General features: G+C 44.9%; 1 protein-coding gene across 4 annotated transcripts; it reads right to left on the bottom strand.

Annotated features, from left to right (window-relative positions):
• Positions 1 to 1584: 1584 nt before the first annotated feature.
• Positions 1585 to 19041, bottom strand: hmg20a (high mobility group 20A). Of its 4 annotated transcripts, none has more exons than XM_048972867.1 (9): positions 18957 to 19041; positions 10782 to 10883; positions 8812 to 9021; positions 7248 to 7380; positions 6972 to 7009; positions 6236 to 6311; positions 5768 to 5983; positions 2557 to 2699; positions 1585 to 2119 (listed from the first exon to the last, which is right to left on the bottom strand). In XM_048972867.1, exons 2-8 carry the CDS (start codon positions 10845 to 10847, stop codon positions 2563 to 2565), a joined length of 876 nt encoding a protein of 291 aa, XP_048828824.1. In that variant the 5' UTR covers positions 10848 to 10883; positions 18957 to 19041; the 3' UTR covers positions 1585 to 2119; positions 2557 to 2562. The 4 variants fall into 4 exon arrangements, with proteins under 4 accessions (XP_048828824.1, XP_048828826.1, XP_048828823.1 ...); XM_048972869.1 differs by lacking the exon at positions 18957 to 19041 and adding an exon at positions 18632 to 18887 and having other exon boundaries at positions 6236 to 6308; XM_048972866.1 differs by lacking the exon at positions 18957 to 19041 and adding an exon at positions 18632 to 18876.
• Between the last annotated feature and the right edge of the window lie 3339 nt (positions 19042 to 22380).

Raw genomic sequence — 22380 nt, 5'->3', positions numbered from 1 at the left:
TCAGCTGACAAACTGATTTCAGAAATCGAGCTGAAAGGATCGCATTGCTCCTCTGAGGCAGGCAGCCTTTCAAAAAAAGATTTTTTTTATAATAAGCCTTAACATCTCATGTTCATTCAAACGTTGACCCAGTTATTCCAGACACTGGAACAATGAACCAAAAACACTCATACAAAACAGCTTGAGTAGGCTGGTCGCCCCCCAACCAAACGTATGTCCTGCAGCCAGGGCCACCTCGGCCTCAGACCCCTGATAAACTGAGCCTGCGTCCTCCCAAAGACCTCAAAAGATGGAGAGGAAGTGGACAGATTCAACGCGGGAGTGTGGGGGCGGGAGGCCGTTCCCCGAGATCATGTCTGTCTCACGAAACCCCATCCAGATGCAATTTTTTATTAAAAAGTCAGCTGCTTGCTGTGAATACACATCAAAAGCAAGGGTTTAGGGGGGCTTTAGCCCCCCCCCGGGGCAGCTCTAGGTCACACGAACACTAAGCTTCCTTCATAATAAGCATTTGATTGGGATCTGACCTCAAACATGAGTTTTTTTTTTTTAAAACCATAAAGATGAGGTTGTCTGTGGTTAACCTGAACTGAACAGCTGTAAGAGAACTTGGCAAATGCCTCTCAATAAATTAAAATGAAAAAAGAGAGAGAGAGACAACAACAAAGGAGTATTATCAAACTGCCGTGTCGACCCAGGAGTTCAAAGTGCAGGGAGTGAGGACACGACTGGATGCTGCCCAGCGTAATTCCAGATCTGGGGCATCTGCAACTGAACTCCCCCGGAGGTTATGAGGAGCACATATGTGCTGTCGCGGACAGGAAGGAGCGGCTAGGGATGGGAAAGGGGCATCACAAAGCAAACAGGAAGCACACCCCCATCGCTGAGAAGTTTTTGGCTATAAACTATATCCTCCAGGTTACAAAAGGAAGTTTTACTGTATTTGATAAGTTACAGGATTGTGATCCTGCGAAGTTTACACAGTAGCTGCTGTTCTCAAATAAATAAATAAGTAAACTGACTTTTTAAATGCGTTTAAACAAGTTGTTTCCTGCTAGGTGTGCCACCCACGTGGAGGGAGGCTTCATACATGCCCCTTCAATAAAACTTCACTTCAAAAGCTATAAAACATTCCATCTGCTGGCCAATTTACCCAAACAGCTTGACATGTGTCCTGTCCTGTTTAATAGGGCACAGTACTGTTTTTGGTAAATGGCAGACTGACTTCATGGTCTTTTCTGGAACATGGCTGTTCCCCCTTACAGATCTGTCAGAAAGATGGGTCCAATGGGAGTCGTCCCTCCCCCCCTGACCAATCTTTTGTGTGACAGAAAGTGACAGCCGGCAGAGTCAACCGGGACAGGTGTCACTCTCCCATCCGCCTGTTCTGGAGTCTGTGTGTGCGCAGGGACGGGAATACAAAGGCCTGTGAACAGGCCAAAAGCTTTTCACACACACAAGGTCAGACAATTAGACAGACAGACAAATATCCCAGCCCACAAGTCTACAGGAAGCCGTCACAGACAAAACCAAGCATGCCAAAGATTTCCTTGTCAGAGTCCACAGCAAACAAGAGCAAGTGAATACTGTAAAAGAATTTTATTGAACACAACATTTAAGTACTTATAAAGTTCAAAGGTGTTGAAGACTGGTACGCCGATATTTAGGTATGCCTCGCTCAGATATAAACACTCAGAGGTTCATTGTACTTTGGATGATTGCTACACTCTAAATGAACACTTACTAAAAAAAAAGTCTAAAATATATCATAGAAAACATCATGGCTATCTAATAATGCATAATTGACAGAAAGTGAAGTTTCGCCCTCAGAATTCTGAAGTCTACAGCACAGACCACTGGCAATGTCAAACACAGACACCGCCTTTTGGAGGGGGGGGGGGGTTATTTCCGACGGCATTTTATAACGCGACTGAACACAGCGGAAAAATGAGCACAGAAAATGATAAATAATTCTAAAAAAACTGCCTGCCGCCTTGTACTTGCTGGGAGTTTCAGGAGATTTAAAAACTCTGGTGCTGCGTTAATGTGAAGAAGCGACTCATCGCTAGATCTCAGACGTCCTCAGCTTGCCAATAGCGACAGCTGCCTCTCAAGCTCTCTGTGGAGGGAAAACACACCTTTAATCCGAATGGCCAGAAATAAAACTGCTTTGTTAAAGAGTTACTCTCAATATGCGAATTCTGGTTTTTCACTAGAGCTTCGCCAAGCCCGAATACACAGAAATGTAAAATAAAATAAATACTCCGTGTGTGAACCCAGGTCTCATACAAAGTCATTGCCTCACAGAATCTCAGCGTAATCCTACATCTGGTAAACAAGCTGAAGCTGATAAGCGTGTTGGCTAGAGACTGTCTCAGGGCATAAGTAATGAGGGATTAGCGAATGAGACGAGTCTCTGCAACTATCTCATGAGAACTACACTGATACTATGACTCGCCATCATTTTTCCCGACATCATGGTAAAGTTTTACCCTTGAGTCATCTATACTACACGTGGTTAAGGCGGAGAAGGTGACAAAGGTGCAGTTGGGGGACCTGGTTCTACCGCTCCAGGTGGCTAACCACCTCCCTGACCGCGCCGATCAGCCCCTCGTGCTGCTGGGGGTCGGCTAGGATGATGGCGTGCAGCTTCTTCATGTAGGAGTCGATGGTGTCCAGGGTCGGGGTCTCCCCGCTGCCTGCGGATGAGGGAGATGAGAGCAGCTGGTCAGCCTCTGAGGGTCTGGGGCGAATGTGTGTGGGACTGCGACCGCGTCTCGTCTGCAGCCCCACAAGGCCGTCCGCAAGGGATAATACAAGCAAACCGACAAGCTCCACCTAGGACAGGTGTACGGAAACATCTCCATGGTGTCTCTCAGCAAAAGCACAGGCTTCACCAGGGCAGTGTGTGGTTCAGTGGGTTTAGCACACGTGATTCCACCATCAGACCCCAAAGCGCGGCTCTTAACCACCAGAAGTTCGAGGAATCGTCTGACCCTGCTTCTTCTGAAAAACGATGGATAAAAGTACCTTCTAAATAAATGCGATGTAAATGCATCACCGGAGATCAACCGGCTCGCCTGCTGTTTACTGATCCCTGAGTCACAATTTATGTATGTCCGTCTCGGAAAGCGGATCTTGGATGAACTCGCTGGCTGATGAATCATTTCCTGGACTCTACAGATAACAAGTCTGACAGTTTTACCTACTCTGCATGCCTGTGTGCTCTGCCAGGACATCAGCCAAGCCATTCAAACAGTCTGAGACACTGGAAGGGGATCTTGGTAGTGGTTTTGGGGGTGGGGGTCAGTGGGGGGAGCCGATGGGGGGAAAAAAGAACAATATAGCACCCTGCAAGAGGGTTGTGAAACCCACTGTTTTGCACGATGAGAAGAGGACTTGGTACATTTCAGATGTCGTCCAAGTAACAGATTTCTCACAAGTCTCAGGCTGCAAACCACCAAACAAGCAAAACAGCTTGAGAAGCCCATGTCATTAGTGCACAACCAATACACCTCGTTTCACTGAGCCGGTCAACAGAACGTGTGTCTATTAATATCAAAGACCATTGCGCCCATAAGACTCCGGAGTGCAACCTCAGAAGGCTGAGATGATGATTATATGAAAGCTACAAGAGGGTCAACTGGTAAAGGAGACCACACACCTGTGCCTGCAAATCTGGCAGCGGTGGATAGGTCAGGACCAGCAAGTACAAATCCAAGATTTTGCTTCAGTCAACCAGTTGAGTATAAAGAGTCACAGTCACAGAGTACTCAACTGATATTCATACATATTCCTCAGCTCTGTGGTTAAAAATGAAGATCGTAATGACTGCCTTCTCCTTAAAACATCTATTCATAAGCTAATTTATAATCCCTGGCTTTCAGGAAATAAACAAATACAGAGAAAAAGACAAACACCCAGATAGATTAGCCGCATTGCTATTTTGGGACTGGTGCGTTAAAAAGTAAAAAAAAAAAAAAAAGTTAAAAATTAAAATCAAACGCACACTTGGATTTATGGTTGACCTATTCTTGAATTATTATAACCTTGAACGGTCTTTATAAGCATTCAGTTAAAACACTGTAATCTTGCATATGAAGCAACTTGCTAATTCACGCTAATAGCATGCTACGCTACTCTGGCCTGCCATGGCCAAATCATTAACGGATGTGTCAGCTGTTCAGTGCAGTGCACCTGCTCCTGCATTGTGCCACCAGTGAACTCCCCCCAAAGCCCACCCCTCCTCCCCAGTTTCCCAGGAGTAGGAGAGAGGGGCCTTGGCTGGGCGTGCGGGAACAAGCGGAACAAAGCCCGTAGACCAAGGTGACACTGTGGGACTTCCATGGAAACCCAGCAGGCAAACTGGGTCATGAGAACAAAAACCCACCAGAACTTCGGCTGCTCTGGGCCAGTTGAGCGTCACAAATGCGGTTTGTTTTGCTCCTGCCGTATAATGGCAGCATCTCAATGAAACTACTAAATAATATAAAGAAGAAGGGAAAAAAAAAAAACACGTACGACATTTAGACTTTACGATGATGCGATAGTGGTGTACAATCAGGAGTTAGCTTTGACCTGTGATCGGCTTAGCAAAATATGCTGTTCATATTCATATGTAGCTTAACGTATTTTCCACTTACGATGGACGTAACCCCATTGTAAGGACCTGTACATGACATACATATATGCACACACATATACACTCATCGGCCACTTTATTAGGTACACCTTGCTAGTACAAGGTAGGACACCCTTTTGCCTTCAGAACCGCCTTAAGTCATTGCGGCAGGCTTGAGAGGATAGCATCACGCAGCTGCTGCAGATTTGTCGGCTGCACCTCCATGATGCGAACCCCACGTTCCACCACATCCCACAGTTGCTCTATTGGATCTGGGGAATGTGGAGGCCATTTGAATACAGCGAACTCATTGCCATGTTCAAGAAACTAGCTTGAGATATGAGCTTTGTGTGTTATTCTGCTAGAAGTAACCATTAGAAGCTGGGTACACTGTAGTCATAAAGGGATGGACATGGTCAGCAACAATATTCAGGCGGCGATGCGCAGTTGGTACTAATCGCAAAGCTACCCAAAAATACCCACCACACCATTACTCCACCATAAACAGCCTGATTGGTTGTATCGAGTGATTATCAGAGTTAATGTTGCCTTTCTATCTGAAGAAGTCTGGCCATCATTCACTGGCTTTTAGCGTCAACAAGCCAGATTTGTCCCCATAACTGCCACTCACCGGATATTTTTCCTTTTTTGGCCCATTCCCTGTAAACTCTTGAGATCATTGTGCATGAAAATCCCAGTAGATCGGCAGTTTCTGAAATACTCATACCAATCCACCAACAACCCAGCCATGTTCAAAGTCACTTAAATCACCTTTCTTCACCATTCTGGCGTTTGATGTGACAATTAATTGAAGCTCCTAACCTGTATCTGCACATTTTTATATACTGTGCCATCGACATAGGATTGTTTGATCAGATTTGCTTCATCATGCAGCTGAACAGGAATAGCTAATAAAATGGCCATTGAGTGTTTATTTACTGACTGACATCCCACCTAAAGGGATAGGCTCCAGCCCCCCCCCCAAAAAAAACCCTGACCAGGATAATGGATGGAAGATTGATAGATGGATGAATTCACTGTAAATGTATGCAGTGTATTTGCAGCAAGCAGTAGCTGGAGATCAGCACCATTATGGAGACATATCATCGGATGTGTATATATGGGGTTTATATACGACGCCCTCACCTGGCAGGGGCAGGTTTAAGAAGCTGGAGGTGAGCGCCTGCCGCAGATTCTCCAGGTGTTGCTGCAGGAGGCCGTTGCGGCTGCGCTCCTGCATGACGTCGCCCTCCAGACGTTCCACGGCGCCCCGCATGCTCTCCACGTGCTTCTGCAGTGCGGCGTTGCGCTCCTCATACTCCATATTGGTCTTCCTCAGCTGCCGCATTTCCGCCTCACGTGCTGGGGCGGGGGCACATAGGGAGGACCGTCACCAAGGACGACACATGACCAAAAGCAGGTCATGCACACGCGGGAATGTGACAGTAGCTAGCCAGTTGCGGTGTTGGCTACGCTCCACCGCGGGGCGGGCTAATCATTGGAGGAGCCTTATCACACAAGACGACCTTTTTCGGAAAGCAGACTGTTTAGCGCCAAAGTGAGGGCCGGCCATTTCATTGCGGGGACGGGAAGCACAGAGAACTACCGCTGTACCTTTGCTGTGGTTCAGGAACTCCTCTGTGAAGATGGGGATGTCAAACACGGATCTCTCCTTCCCTTCAGAGTCCTTCTGGTGAAGGTTCCAGAAAGAACTTGGAGTCATTTAGTCGAAAGACGAAGACACCTGGCAGCACCTTCCAGGGCAGATGGCAGCTTGCGGTTTTAACCAACAGGCTGAAAGCGCCATGCCCATCAGCCACTGGGGGCAGCGGCGCAACACCTGACAGCATGCGACTCGGTGCTCATAATTGTGCTGGCTGCAGAAAATGGGCAAAACGTTGGGTGTGCAGCAATAGTGTCAAAACTTTGGGAAGAAACCGAACAGACCCAGTAACGCTGTCAGCAATTAGAGCAGCTGAACAAACGCATGACAGGCGGAAGAGGTGGTTTGGGCACGTTTACGGGCCCCGTGACAGGCCTCCTGACGCCACTCAGCTCTGTCGCCTCCATGTGGCTTCCGCTGTCTCCTCTAGCGGCAGAGCTCCTTAATTACATCCCTGGACTTCACAAAAACCGATCATGCCTTTAAGAATCACGGGAAGCAGCCTCAGGGGGCTTGAGTAGCTTCTCAAACTTATTTTAGCACCCCTCTGCTAATAGCATTTATCGTGGAGCCGACGGTGGCAGAACTCTGGGTAATTAACCAACGTAATTCAACCAAGTCAGCTGTAATTGTCCTCTCATGGCCCATGCCCGACTTTTTCACAATTTATCGCTGCTGGACGGGTACCTCATGCAGGGACTTGCTGCCGGCGGACCGTGAAGAGTCTGCGAGAGGGAGGGAAAGAAAGAAATAGAAAAACAGTGCTGACGTGATGCTAAGCATACTTAGCATGAACTGTCAAGAAGGGCCAGCACTAGATTAAATAACGCTACACAAAAACCAGGATGAGGCGTAAGCAACACCGAATTACCGGAAGGGATGGATGCGATCTCAGGGACACACGGTCTCAGGGACGGGGTGCAAGGGGGAGCAGCGAAGCGTTAGCGTTAGCGACAGCCTCACCTCCGCGGTGACCTTTGCCCTTCTGCTTCTCCTGCACCTTCCTGGTGAAGCGCTTGTATGCCTCTGTCTTCTGGTACTCCTCCAGCTCTCGCATGTAGCGTTCCTTGTCCCGCTCCGCCTCCTCCAGGTAGCGCTAATGGGGGTGGGGGGGGGGGGGTGAGGTGAGGTGCTCTCAGGGCCGTCCGACGGTACGGCCGAAACTCTCTCTATTACCCAGCACTCATTTTTATCGAATTTAAATACTAAAATTAAAATCTTTCCCAAAACCAGGTCACTCGGTTTAAACAAACAATTAAGCTTACAATATAAATTGTTTATCTAACTAGACTTTTCTCATTATATTTCCCACCACCACCAGACGGCCCATGCGGACAGAAAGTGTCACTTGTGGGGCAAAGTCAGTGCTGGGAGCTCTGTCTGTCACAGCATTACATAATTTAACTCTGATGGAGCCGGTACAGATCGTCACTGCTGGCCTGCTGCCCTCAGGACGAGGCCTGCTCCTCTTCCAGGGCCATCTGTGATATTTTGATTAGAAGCGAAAGGCTGCACTTTTATTCTGCTCCAGTGTGCGTTCCAGACCCCTGGGGCTTCAACTGGACAAAACATGCCCTGAGAGTGACTGGATGGCAGCCCGAGAAAAACAAAAACAGCAACTGACAGCTTGAGCTGCTGGCTAATTTAGGAGCAGAGACCTCCAGAGGGACAGGCAGTGGAGTCAGTACCACAGGAACAGCATCCATCCATCCATCAATGCAGAACTGGCAATTAGCCTAACTGCTCCGGAAAGTGCTGCACACTGCCTCCGTACTTTTGAAAGGGTAACGGATTACAGTGATTACTGACCATCTCATGTACAACTAGCATGCCTCTGTTAGAAGGCCTGGTACCTTCAGAGTCCTACAGATTCTACATTTTAGGGGGCAGCGAGTGGCTCTGTGGGCTACGTCTCTGTGCCTGAGGCCAGTTTGAGTCCCGGCCTCAATGGTCACATGTCCGTGGGCCCTTGAGCAAGGCCCTTAGACCCCCAGCTCCGGGGGCTCTGCATGCTGGCTGACCCTGCACTATGACCCCCAAGCTATGGAGAGCAAGATGGGGTTGGCAAAGAGAAGAATTCCAATGTACCTGTACTAGTGCGAATGGCACATAAAGAATTAATCATTTTATCATTATCGGATGACCAATATGGCTATAAACAGTACTTACCAGGGATGTTTATTTTAAAAGTAATATATGTAAAGTTAGTAGTTTTCAAGCCCCAAATGAAATACAGAATTTTATTTTCAGTCTCGGTGCCAGGAGGGTGAAAAACGACCTTTAAAAAAAACAGTGGCTGCTTGGTGATACATACCATAATATCTTAGTTAAGGCTATAAGGGCAGGATTTTATTCATTTTAATATGACAGGATGCTACTATTCACAGTAAGCACATTACAGGGCAGCTCTTTGCTACAGCTGCAGTGTGCAGTGTGTTCTTCGACCGCCGTTAAAGCAGGACCAAGCCGTACCGCCCGGCGGTGCAGTGAGCGTGACACCCGCCGGCGACCTCCCACTGTGACTCACCTGCTTCTCGTCGGGGGGCAGCTTGCTCCACTCGTTGCCCAGCATGCGAGTGATCTCTGGGAAAGGCACGTCGGGCCGCTCGGCCCGCAGCTGCTCACGCCGGTCGTTCATGAAGCGTACGTAGCCTGTTAGGGGCGCCTTGGGCGCGTTGCTGTCCTTCACCGGCTTCTTCCGCTTTCGGCCCTTGGACCAGCTGGAGCGCCGCGGTTTCTGGAACGACAGCATACGCGGATCTGGCGGGAAGCTGAAGCGGGAGTGGGACTGGGGAACCGCCACTCCACAAGGACAGGCACGGAGCGGGACTGGGGAACCGCCCCTCCACAAGAACATGCACGGAGCGGGACTGGGGAACCGCCACTCCACAAGGACAGGCACGGAGCGGGACTGGGGAACCGCCACTCCACAAGGACAGGCACGGAGCGGGACTGGGGAACCGCCACTCCACAAGGACAGGCACGGAGCGGGACTGGGGAACCGCCACTCCACAAGGACAGGCACGGAGCGGGACTGGGGAACCGCCACTCCACAAGGACAGGCACGGAGCGGGACTGGGGAACCGCCACTCCACAAGGACAGGCACGGAGCGGGACTGGGAAACCGCCACTCCACAAGGACAGGCACGGAGCGGGACTGGGGAACCGCCACTCCACAAGGACAGGCACGGAGCGGGACTGGGGAACCGCCCCTCCACAAGAACATGCACGGAGCGGGACTGGGGAACCGCCACTCCACAAGGACAGGCACGGAGCGGGACTGGGGAACCGCCACTCCACAAGGACAGGCACGGAGCGGGACTGGGGAACCGCCACTCCACAAGGACAGGCACGGAGCGGGACTGGGGAACCGCCACTCCACAAGGACAGGCACGGAGCGGGACTGGGGAACCGCCACTCCACAAGGACAGGCACGGAGCGGGACTGGGGAACCGCCACTCCACAAGGACAGGCACGGAGCGGGACTGGGGAACCGCCACTCCACAAGGACAGGCACGGAGCGGGACTGGGGAACCGCCACTCCACAAGGACAGGCACGGAGCGGGACTGGGAAACCGCCACTCCACAAGGACAGGCACGGAACGGGACTGGGGAACCGCCACTCCACAAGGACAGGCACGGAGCGGGACTGGGGAACCGCCACTCCACAAGGACAGGCACGGAACGGGACTGGGGAACCGCCACTCCACAAGGACAGGCACGGAGCGGGACTGGGGAACCGCCACTCCACAAGGACAGGCACGGAGCGGGACTGGGGAACCGCCACTCCACAAGAACAGGCACGGAGCGGGACACATTTTTTATGGCCGAGGCCAACCCATTTTGTCCTCATTCTGGCGGAAGTTTGATAAATGATGCCACAATTCAAGTCTTAGTATCCCAATTAATTTATTACTGACATTTCAAGAAGAAAATAAATAAATAGCATATTGAATTGTTCAAGCAGTCTGACTTTTTCAGCCCCACGTAATTGCGTGTTTCTTGATCATTTTCTATTTTGTGTGTGTTTGTGTGTGTGTGTGTGTGTGTGTGTGTGTGTGTGTGTGTGTGACAGAACGCACTGGTTAATATTCTGAAGCATTGTTGAGAAATTTTTTATTAAATTATTTCATTTATGCTCAGCACAACAGCTAAGTGGTGCACCGGGAATTCTCCTGAGTCTCCCGATTGGCCACTCTGGGCTGGCATACGGCTATGGTGCTTAGCATGAAGGGAGAGGCGCCATGACGCCGAGGAGCATGGGCTAAGTACCTGAATCTACTCATGTGCTGTACTGGACTCTTCTGGAGGTGAGAAGCTACCTTAAGGTCACTTTAGGAATTAGGCACAGTTTTCCCCGACTACTCATTCACAGGGACAATACCTTGTCCATCTCAGATTCATGCTGAGATTACAAGATCACAAAAAGCCCGACTCTCCCCCAAGTCAGAGGCCCAGTACCATGTAACATTGACCAGCCCCCAGCAGGAGCCTCACCTCCTCCCCGTTCCTCTGGCTGCTGTTGTCCGTGTTGGCACCAGGTGACGTGGTCTGTTCCTCCATGGTCAACCTCACAATGCGTGCCAAACCTGCAATGAACTGACAGGCGGGGGGGGGGGGAATGCAGGTCAGGGCTGGACACCATAAGGAAAGGTCAGGGAGGGCTAAATGCCACAGAAACCAGCTGAAGGATGCTGTTTAATCCTTAGTTGAAAGGCAGTGGCTCCCTAGTGTTATGATGCGTACCGATGCCAGTACTGTGGTCTTCCAAAGGTCAGCTGGTATCACTAGCAAACTGGCATAATCTAAAATGAAATAGAAGCTCTACATTTGCTGGAAATTGCATGCCTATTGAAGGAAGTGGTATTATCTAAAGTACAGACGAGTGTGCCTAGCTGCAACACCAGGAAGTCATGTTCCTGACACTGCTTTCCTGGGTCCCTGCATGTACTCCGCCTCATAGAACTCCATTGTGCCTCCTGGCAAAACACACCAGTCTCCGTGGGAAGGAGAGGCAGGCCTAAGATGACGACATCCTAAGGGCAGCAGAAGGTTCTGGGATCTCTGGGTTCCTGGCTTCATAGGGCAGAAGCTCCTGCCGTTTCTGCAGAGTTTTCCCCAGGAAGCCAGATCTGAGATGCCTCTGGGGCTGTAGCAGGATGGGATACAGTTACAGACATGTGCAATCTCCTCTCAAGCACAGCCACTTAAAACTCCTCAGCCCGAAGGCCTCCAGAGTGTGTGGGCGTTTCATCTCAGCTGCTCAGTAGATTTAATCAAAGATCACATGGTCTTTTCCCCTCAGCTTCAGCCACTTCAGAAAAACCTGTCGTGACTGGTTTTCCTATGATAGTGCCATGCAGGAGCCTGGTGCTTTGATTACAGTATAGAGCACAGGTGTGTTACCAGGCTGATTAAAAACAACCTGGAACCAAAGTTAATTGGGCTTGGTTGGAAACAGCAACTTCTGCTGCTACAGCTACGTCGGTATTTAGGACAGTAAAGGTGCTGAAAGGCCATATTGTTACCCGGCTGGGCGGTACAGTCATCAGCCTGAAAGTCAGACACCAGTTTCATTATTTACAATAAGACAGACTGGCATTAGAACTTCATTCCGCTTTAAGAAGGTCCCTCAACCTTACAGAAAGGTTACCCATAAAAAGAGGCTGTATAGCTGGTCCTGCCCTTAGACTCTGTGCCCCAGGCATAGCAACAACAGAAAAATGTAAGGCCCGCTAAGACGCTAAAAATAAACTGCAATACAACTGGACAAGGGCCAAGGCTGCGATGCAATGATCTGCTGACCTCCAGTTCTCTCTGTATCCCACATGTTGCTCTAGGACAGTCACAGTATCCTGAGTGTGAAAACTCCAACAGGCCTAGACAGTGCATTCAGAGCATATGAGACACTCATAAAACTGTATATAATATCTTCCATATTTATAGTCTGGCACAGAACGAAAACTGTTCATGAGCCACTGGTGAGAAAAAAAAACGTTCTGCAAGATTTGTCTAACTCAAGCTTGACCTGACATAGGCAAAAAGAAGATACCGAGCCCCTTAAAACAATGAATAACTATTAATGCTGTGGATGGGTATTTGCAGCGTTACTCGAATAATATCGGATTGACTCCACCCCCAAAACACACCTGGAGAAACAAGCATAGATCATGGGTTAAAGCATTTATATTTTTCCTTACAAAATGAGATTTACATTAACCCTTCGCAGCAGTGAAAAAACATTAAAAAGTAGCTTGAAAATAGCGCTGAATAATACAGGAAAAACTCACACTGTAATATCTGAAATCTCTGCAATAAATATTATGATACTTATAAAACAAAAAAGAAATTGAAAAATTACCTAAAGTACAACCAAACAGAGCATGTTATTATTTACCAATAAAATCTCTATTCACTGGGAAAGACGACTCAATAGTTCACATTCTGATTAACTCCCCAAAACAGCTCCACTGGTAGACTGGTAGACTGGTAGACTGAGAATTCCCTCATTTAAAAATTTTTATTAAGCATGAATTTCATAGAACATGAACCTCAGGAAAAAAAATTACAGATAAAGTTGACAGCGACAGAAAAATCAGATTCTCTTGTTGCGAATTGTACCACCAGACACAAAGCAGTACCAACAAATCACTTGCTTTGGCTCAATATCATCTCTACAGCTAAAATATTTCCATTTTTTCCCTTCTGGCAATTAGTTCTTGTTCACGTCACTCATTTTTGTTGAATTCCTCAGAAAAGCGCTACACTGAGCCAGCCAGGCCAGACATGATCATGCAAAGGAAGCAGAGGTAAACTTCAGAATGAATAAACTGCAAATTTACTAGAGGATGGATAAATCAAAGCTAAGTATACTGCTGCTAAATAATATTTAAAATAGCATTTTTGAATAATCAAATATTCCACAAAACTGACTCATTCCTATTAAATGCCTGTGGTAAATGTTCTGTTTTGGTCTGCACACAGTAGTCCCATGTTCACGTTATCAGTCGGGAACTTGCTTCACATAAAACAGAAAAAGTACTCTGGCGCCCCCTCCTGTACAAATGTTTAGTAACGGAAAATGGTTTGCCATAGACCTACCATAGATACTGAGAACATGTACCGCCATGCATACAGACACACAGGGCAGCTGAACAACAAATATGAAATAAGAAGAAAATAAAAAAATCAAAGCACTAATTAACAAGGAACTTCAACAGGAACCACAAATTTGGACATTCAATACGGCTTTGGTGAACACACTGTATTTATAAGGTGCCAGTTGAGTATGTGCTCTGCCAGCTCAGTTTACAATTCAGTCAGGGACGGATTATGGGTTGTGTGGGCCCCTGGGCAAAACGTTCGCGAGCCCCCCCCCCCCCCCCCACCCACCACCACCACCACCACCACCACCACCACAACCACCACAATTCAAGGGCCCTTGGCAGCCAAACGCCCTCCCTATAGGGTCAGGGGCCCTTGTAGGCAGAGGATCAAAGAATGTAGGCCCTCTAAAATAGAGAAACGAAAATATATTGTTGATAAGAAAATATATTGTTGCAACTTGTTTTGGGCTAGGGGCCCCACGGGCCCCCTGCACCCCAAGGGCCCCTGGGCCCTGAATTCAGTGTGTGCTCTGCCAGCTCAGCCCACATAGTAACAATGTGACTTCAACCTCTCCTTTTGGTTTATCGATTATTTAAAGGAAAGTTGAAGAATAAAGTGATTGAAAAAGTAACACAATAAAATAGCGCTTCATGATATCAAATGCAAATAATCACAGGACACAGGGAGAGGGTGTAAACATTTGTCCGGATGCCATTTTTCAGTACTATACAGACATTTACTTATGGCCATAATTTTATAAGCAGATTAATACTACACTGAAATATTAATAAGGTGCATACCGTGACATCCAAAAGTTATATGGCATAAATTCAACGTATCCTTATGTTTATTAAATTCAGTTAGTAGAGCAAGCCACATGTTATCGTTTTCGTATGCCATGGAAGTGTTAAGCACTGAGATGGTGGTGAAGAAAGGGACAGTTCAGCAGCCACATCTTTTAAAAGAGGACATATCATGGTTAAACAAGGTAAGACGATGCCTGAGGTTTGCCGATACTTTCTGCAGTATAAAGTCCAACATGTTAATTAAAAATAAGGATACGCCAAATGTATCAGACACCTTTTACAGACTCAGATACATTTCACATATGCACCAGAAAGTAGGGTATTCCTTCATTTACATACTAATTTATTCAAACGCTTTTATGCAAACAGTGAACAACAAACAAAACAGGATCTTTTGAAACTTGGGGGTTAAGGGGCTTACTCAAGGGTCCAACACAGTGATGTCAGTCTCCCGACTCCGGGAATTAAACCAACAATTATCAGGTCAGACGTACAGCGTTCTCACCCCCTTAGCCACACGGAACCCTCTTAAAGGAGAAGAAGTGGATTTACAATGCCATGAGCACGATATGAAGCTGGGATTAACTTGCTTCTTGTTGGGATGCAGCTTGCTCCACTTATTGAAATCCCAATTGCATTTTAAATCCAACACGTTAACTATTCAGCCAACACAGCTTCCAGTCTTTATTCACAATATATTCACAATAAAGATGTAGTTGTGACTGTACAGACTCGAAGGACCGTGTAGTAAAGCATACATGTAAAATATCTGTCCAAAACGCAACACTGAGCTATAACACTAATACACATCACAGCATCACCATGCTTCTGCAGTCATTTTTTAGGAGGCAAATCAGACTCATCACTATGGAATTATTGGAGCAGTTCAAATTATCACAAAACCAAATGGCGGCTTTATACACTGTGCAAAGTGTGATGGCTTTAGCACCTGAAGAAACAACGCACTGGTGCTATTCTGGATGATGGACCAGCAGAGTAGGCAAAACCACTGTAAATGTTGTCTATTCATGTTTATTGAATTATCATTAGTACAGAGGGCTTTTTAATATCATTTGTCCTTGTAGCAGCTGAATACACTCACGACTAAAACCATAAAGTTGTCTGCCTTAGAATTTCCATTCAATAAGTGTTTGAAAAAACATGCAGGCCCGAAGCTGGGCTTGATCTATGTTTGACAGTATCAGTGTGTGGGTTTGTGTGCACTGTGCTTGTTGGGAGGAGTATAATGATCGTAAACTAAAACTGAAACAAGAGCTATATTTATTTTATTACTATTATCTTTGCCACCTTGATTATCCACGATATCTCCTCTTTTAAAAGATGTTATGGCTGCTGAACTGTCCTTTTCTTCACCGCCACTTCAGCGCTTATCACTTCCATGAAACAGTCGCACGTCGCATGCTCTGCTACCTGAATTTAATAAGCATAAGGATACACTAAATCTATACGGATTACTAACTTTCGGGCTTTACAATTCGCATCTCATTTGTATTTTAGGCATGTTACTCGTCTGTTTATCGAATTGCGGGTGTAAGTCACATCTGTACGGTGCCTTAAAGCCAGAATCGATTATCTAAAGCTTTGCAATGACATCCAGTTGGTTGCTATCAAAATAAAATTAACTTCAATTAAACAGTTTTCTGGAGAAAAACTGGAGGAATTAATTGTTTAGATTTACTGATTGGTCGATTTAAATGGTCGATAGACTGATAGAAAAACAGTCGTTAGTGGCAGCTGTAATCATTACACTCCCAGTCAAGCGATGAGACAAAGAAAATTGATAGCTCTGACATTGCACTGCTTTTTTGGTACCTGAGAGAATGAGAGAGATTGAAATAAAACATGCATAAATGAGTGACTCTGAGCATATCTTCAAGTAGCCAGTTTAACTGAATCCACAAGTTGTAAATTAAATAAACGATTTTATGACAAATGAGACAAAAGATTGTGCTCTTTTGACGTGAAATAAGATGTTGAAATTGAAATGTGATAAATCAGTTATTACATTTCAATTCAACAAACTCCAAAAAAAACCTGCATCACCATTTTTGATTATACGTTAGACATACCTTCAACAGTGCAGAAATGTTTTGTGTTATTTAAAAATCCTTTGAAATACAGCGTCCCACTGTGTTTAGCAAAAAAAAAAAGATAATTTAAAGTTTTTCCTTATGACGTGCGACTTTTTTATGTGTACAGTAAAACCCCGTTATAGCGGACTCGCTTATAACGGAACATCGTCTATAACGGACGACGTCCGCTGTTCCCGGCCGCGCGCCTTTACGAAAATGCAGAAAAAGCATCGGATATAGCTAACTCAACTCACAAATAACGCATCTTGTCAAGGTGAAGCTGACACAAGTGTGTCTGCTGGGGTGTGGCATGAGTAAATGGTGTCCAGTAGTTGTGTTCTGGGTATACAGCAACTCTGCATATAACGGACTTTGGACATAACGACTGTTTTGCCAGGTTCTTCGAAGTGACAGGATTTTACTGTATTAAGCTCAGATATAGCTTGTTGGAAAGCTAGTTCTTGTTCATAGTATGGCCATTTGCTGAATTCAATAGGAATTATCAAAATACCACGTTTATTGCACGTTAAAACTCACCCCTTATTAATGACTAGCATTATTTGCCAGGTTATAGTGAATATAACTTATCAGTCCTTGATTCGAGGCATTTCTTTGTATTGCAGCTGCAAAGCAAGCCGACCTCATACAACACAACTTGAAACAACACTGAAGTGACGTCTGACACATTCCTTTTATAGACACATAATACTTTACGTCTAACCCGTACAGCAAGGAAACAGTCTTATAAGAACATAAGAACTATACAAACGAGAGGCCATTCGGCCCATCAAGCTCGCTTGGGGAGAACTAAACTAATAGCTCAGAGTCGTTAAAATCTTATCTAGCTCTGATTTAAAGGAACCCAAGGATTCAGCTTGCACTACATTATCAGGAAGGCTATTCCATACTCTGACTACACGCTGTGTAAAGAAGTGCTTCCTTAAATCCAGCTTGAAATGTTCTCCCGCTAATTTCCACCTATGGCCACGAGTTCGTGTATTTAAACTAATGCTGAAGTAACTATTTGGTTGAACAGCATCCAAACCGGTTAGAATCTTATATACCTGGATCATGTCCCCCCTCAGTCTCCTTTGCTTGATACTGAACAGATTTAGCTCAAGTAACCGTTCCTCGTATGACATTTCTCCAAGATCAGGAATCATTTTTGTGGCCCTACGCTGCACCTTTTCTAAGGCCACAATGTCCTTTTTAAGATATGGTGACCAAACCTGCACACAATATTCTAGGTGAGGTCTCACCAAGGAATTGTATAATCTTAGCATTACCTCCCTTGACTTAAACTCCACACACCTGGAGATATACCCCAACATCCTATTGGCCTTTTTTATTGCTTCCCCACACTGGCGAGAATGGGACATGGAAGCATCAACATACACACCAAGGTCTTTCTCATGATCAGCTACCTTTATTTCAGTGACACCCATGAAATACCTGTACTTTATATTTATCGACGTTAAATTTCATCTGCCAGGTATCGGCCCAGTCACTAATTAAATCAAGATCCCGCTGTGCTTCCGACCTCCCGTCTGACTGCCATGACTCTGGCATAATCACCTTCAATCACAGGCGTTTAACTGTAGGTCAATTAAATAAAATTGGCTACGGTAACGTTAACAACCAACCAGTATGAACATTTCAAGAAATTCATGTGTCCATCACGAAGACGATCTGTACTGCACTCTGCAATACACGTGGGCTGCACATGCGATCAGAAGGACATCAGTGCAAATCCCAGGGTGATTTAACCCCCGCGACCCTGCCTTCAGTTGTACCTTGCTTAGAGATGATCGAGCTGGCGAAATAAAGTAATTGTAAGTGTAAACCAACAACCATATCACACATTCTCTAGGTGACCCGAAGCGCTACTTTTGGCTCAGAAAGGTCTAGATTTACCCCTGGATCAACAAGCTGGGACAAATTTATTACAGTTCAATAGGCAATTATGGTATTTGTCTCTCACGATCAGAGAGCGAAAGGATGCCCGGCAGAAAAGTGCCAGACTGCCAGCCTGGGTCAAGTGCCAGCAGGTGAGGGGTAAATAACAGCCAATTTAACAACGTAACTCAGTTACTCATCTTCCTGACAGCACCACTGAACTAGCTAACCATAGCCCAAGACGCTCACAATGCCATTCATAAATGGATAACACACTCGATGTACAGCCGTTCTCCGACGGAAAAACGACTTCTGCGAAATTTAACAGCCAAGTCGCGAAAGTCAATGCATCTGCTGGTAGCATGCTAGGCGGCTAGCAGGCACTAAAGCGATTTCCCCCACCCAGCCAGATCAGCTCTCCGTCAACCGCAAAGACATCACTCACCGTCGGATAATTCTCTTCAGAAGCTCCGAGAAGCGCTTATATTAGGGAGCAGATCGGGGCCAAACAAACAATAATAATATTATTATTATAACATTGAACGCCTCTCATCGGCGACGAGTATAGAGCATCAATTGCAAACGTATAAGGAACTACACGGAGCCGACGAGGGCGCAGTAATACGCAGCTCACTACACGGTGCTACGGCACTATATGATTAATTTACAACTTGCAAAAAATAAAAATCTTATAACATATGCGTTGTATATAATATTTATATACACGTTCACCCTCTATATGTTCATTTTCTGTTTTAATTTCGCCGTACCTGCTCTCTATTTTTATTAGCGGAAGGGTTCTGTTTGTCGAAAGAAGACTGGTTGTTGATATTTTTCTAGTCGCAGAAATGACGTAACAATTCTGCCTTCTATGCTGGGAAATGTAGTTAAATAAGGTGGTTGTGTAGGTATTAAAATCGTAATTAAATTAATTCCAAAACGTCACATTGATCTTTACTATAGCAGCTACGTTTTTAACAAGTAAATGGCGTTAATTAAATTAAACTAAAAGAACAAATTACGGAAAACGGCCATACTAAAATGGGGTTTGTGCGTGTGAGTGAGTGTTTTTTTTTTAACAAACGCTTAAGGTTTAAATTCTAAACTAAATAACATCTTTTGGTTGGGAGGTGATGCTGTGGAAAAAGTGTTCTTATGGGAAATTAAATACATTTTCATATTTAGTCCTAAATAGGCCTGACAGTTATCACAGCCACTGAAGACTATTCCTTACTGATGATTAGATAATGGAACTGCAGTAATGACATTTCTCTGAGATAAAGATTAAATGATTAAGTTACAATATCTGATACAAAACAACTGAAGCATTTCAAATCAAATGCATACTGTTAAAAAAACGTTATGGATATGTGTGAATTTAAAATTCACTGAAGTTTATTTTTTTCTTTCTGTTTATTAATAATTACAATTTACGTTGACACCCAGTCCTTTGGACAGAGATAATGTGAAAATCTTTAAACATACATGGACAATTCATGCATAAAGCTAGATTCAGATATTTCAGGTATAACAGCGATTGCATTCATTTCATTAAAATGCATGCAGACAGATTGAAAACTAAACGTCATCAGTTCATTAGCGCTGTTTGTCTAGCTAATCAGCAATTAGCTAAGGTTAATTTGATTTTAGCATTGCTCCGGACTTAATTAGTGCAAATTACAATAATGATTCTGCAAGTTTTGTTCAGAATAACATCCCTCACAACCCCACTCTTGATTACACAATATACTTGCCCTGATTCTGAGATAAAAGATTTTTCCTGAAAAATATGCTTATCTATTCCCGAAATGACCTTTCTGAGCATCAGCATGCACCTAGAACAAAAAGCAATTCTGTGAACCTAATTTGAATTTTAACAGGTTGTACATTTCACATCCCGCGCTGGTTAAATACGGCATTACCACAAGGACTATTGGGTCTATTGTTCATGTTCTAGTCCATCCATTTTAATCAAATCTGGTCCAGTCCAGTCTGAGAGGATTATAAACAAAGTTAATATGCAACATTTCATGCAAGCAAAAGAACAAAACAGAAAATGCATCATCCAAAGAGAGCCACCCTCTAGACTTTGCGGATCACATTAGGATATGTATGGCCGTGTCGTACAGTAAGAGGCAGTAATGATGTATTCAAGACAGCGACTGAGTTACGCTGCTGGCAGAACTCTAGAAACTCATTCTTTTGTAGATCGATATATACTCAGCTGGGCATTTTAGACGTGAAAAAGAAACAAATCTATGCACTGTGACGATGTAAACAATCATTACTGGGAGACCCTTCAGTTTGAGAATAAAAGCTGTATGCATTTTTATTATTTGGTGGGCAGCCACATACGTTATCTGTCTTTAATAGCAGTCTTTCCGGACTCATATTGATAGCCTGTGGTATTACAGACCATAATACTCATGTAACACGAAAATCACTTTTTTGGGTGGTGGCTGGTTGGTGCCATTATGAAATAATGTTCATTCTTTGTGCTTCTAATAGAATTTCTGTCCAGCCATCTGATGTTTGATGAAATATGCCCCCCCCCAAGGCAAGATTCAGATATCAATGTGGGGATGCCAGCTATATTCACCTGAATGTCCTTCTCTGTAGTGGGAGTTGCTGAATAATTTTCTAAAGGTATTCTACAGAATTATTCTGCTTTTGTGTAACTCTGATGGGTAGGGGCATTTGTCAGGTAGCTGGGGTGTTTCTGTAAAATAAGGGGGATGTTTACAGAATTAATTTCTCGTTTATAAAAAGCACATTCAAGGAATGAAGGAAATTTACACCGTGAATGTGGTCCACATATACTACTACAGCGTCTTCTCATGAAAAGGATGATTTAAAAAAAAATAAATAAAAATAATATATGTTTACAGAAATCCTGTTATTTTCTCTTGGAGATTTTCTTAGACAAAAAATAGCAGAAGCCCTGGAAAAATATATACGTGAATATAATCCAAAAATCATGCCTGTCTATAAAATCCAGCCTTTTTGATTGCTTCTGTTCTACTTGTTTTGGACTAAGATATAGCTGTCCTGTGGGTATTAGACTTTATTAGAAGCTTGTTTTTCTTCTGTTAGTATGACATTTTATTTTATTGCAGATGAAACTGAATGTGAAATCTGGCCGGCGACTTTAATCAGCACTGTCACACTCAACACTTCAGTAATAGAACAGATGGTGATATTTGATATCGCATCATTATTGGCTGCGGCTGCTCTGTTATGCCACCCGTCCTGAGATTGGGTGGGGAGTGAAAGGATGAGGAGTCGGAGGACTTTCTCTTAGACGATTTGAGAGATTTCACAAACTGCTCTTCCCCCCCTCATAGCAACAAGTTTCTATTCTCCTAGCAACCGGGCTTGTAGTTATCAGAAATCACCTGCAAAGCCACATTAAATACAAACTGACAACAGTAGAGGCACATCTAAGCATTGTCTTTGTTTCCGGTGCATCTACAAAGTTGACTAGAAACTCATGTTTTTCAAAACCTTACACACTGCCCTACTACCCTTTGTATGTAAACAATAAGGGTTAGATGCACAAACAAACAGTGAACCTAGATTACAGGCTGCAATGTGTATTGGGTCTAATGTTTGGCATATTGAATGTAGAATGTAAGAAGTTAAAGATTGCTTTACAAGTTTCGGATTCATTCTGTTAAGCTCATGGGAGTTTTAATTACCTAAAAACGTTTTGAGGGCAGAAGGAAAAAATGATTGGTTCAGATAGATAACCAATCAGATTCTAGAGGAGGTGGGCCCAAGCAACTAGAAGAGGCTAGACCAACCAATCAGATGGCTTGGTATTTAGTGTACTAATCATATTCTGGTAGGATGTTCAGCATGTTGTGGTGTGTATTGCGTTTTGTGCTGTGATAGGTTGAGCTCAGAGTAAGTTTGTTGTTCACTCTTAGCAAAGCAATGCTTGGAGATTGAAGGAAGAAAAGGTCAAAGTCACGTCTCTGGGGACTGATGCCTCATGTGAGGCTCCATACTGCAGCCTTTTGTCACACAGCAGATTGGTAGCTACCTAGGCGTGTAAAACGCTCTCCCCTCTCAGAATCTCCTCATCCTCTCTCACTTATCTTCTGACGTGTAGTAACTAGGCTGAAGTATAATTGCAGATGCAGGATTGTTTACAGTGTGGGAAAGTGGGCCCCTTGGCAATGGCAGTCACGT

The sequence above is a fragment of the Brienomyrus brachyistius genome, chromosome 13 (assembly GCF_023856365.1).
Source record: "Brienomyrus brachyistius isolate T26 chromosome 13, BBRACH_0.4, whole genome shotgun sequence".
Classification (NCBI taxonomy): domain Eukaryota; kingdom Metazoa; phylum Chordata; class Actinopteri; order Osteoglossiformes; family Mormyridae; genus Brienomyrus; species Brienomyrus brachyistius.
This window is presented reverse-complemented; position numbering and strand designations above follow the sequence as displayed.

What these genes read in the sequence shown, in the direction of transcription:
- hmg20a (XM_048972867.1), bottom strand. Translation starts at nt 10,847, where the DNA reads ATGGAGGAACAGACCACGTCACCTGGTGCCAACACGGACAACAGCAGC. An exon ending in GCCAGAGGAACGGGGAGGAG is followed by an intron (nt 9,022 to 10,781) that starts GTGAGGCTCCTG and finishes CTGTCGTTCCAG; the next exon opens with AAACCGCGGCGCTCCAGCTG. An exon ending in TGCCCCCCGACGAGAAGCAG is followed by an intron (nt 7,381 to 8,811) that starts GTGAGTCACAGT and finishes CACCCCCATTAG; the next exon opens with CGCTACCTGGAGGAGGCGGA.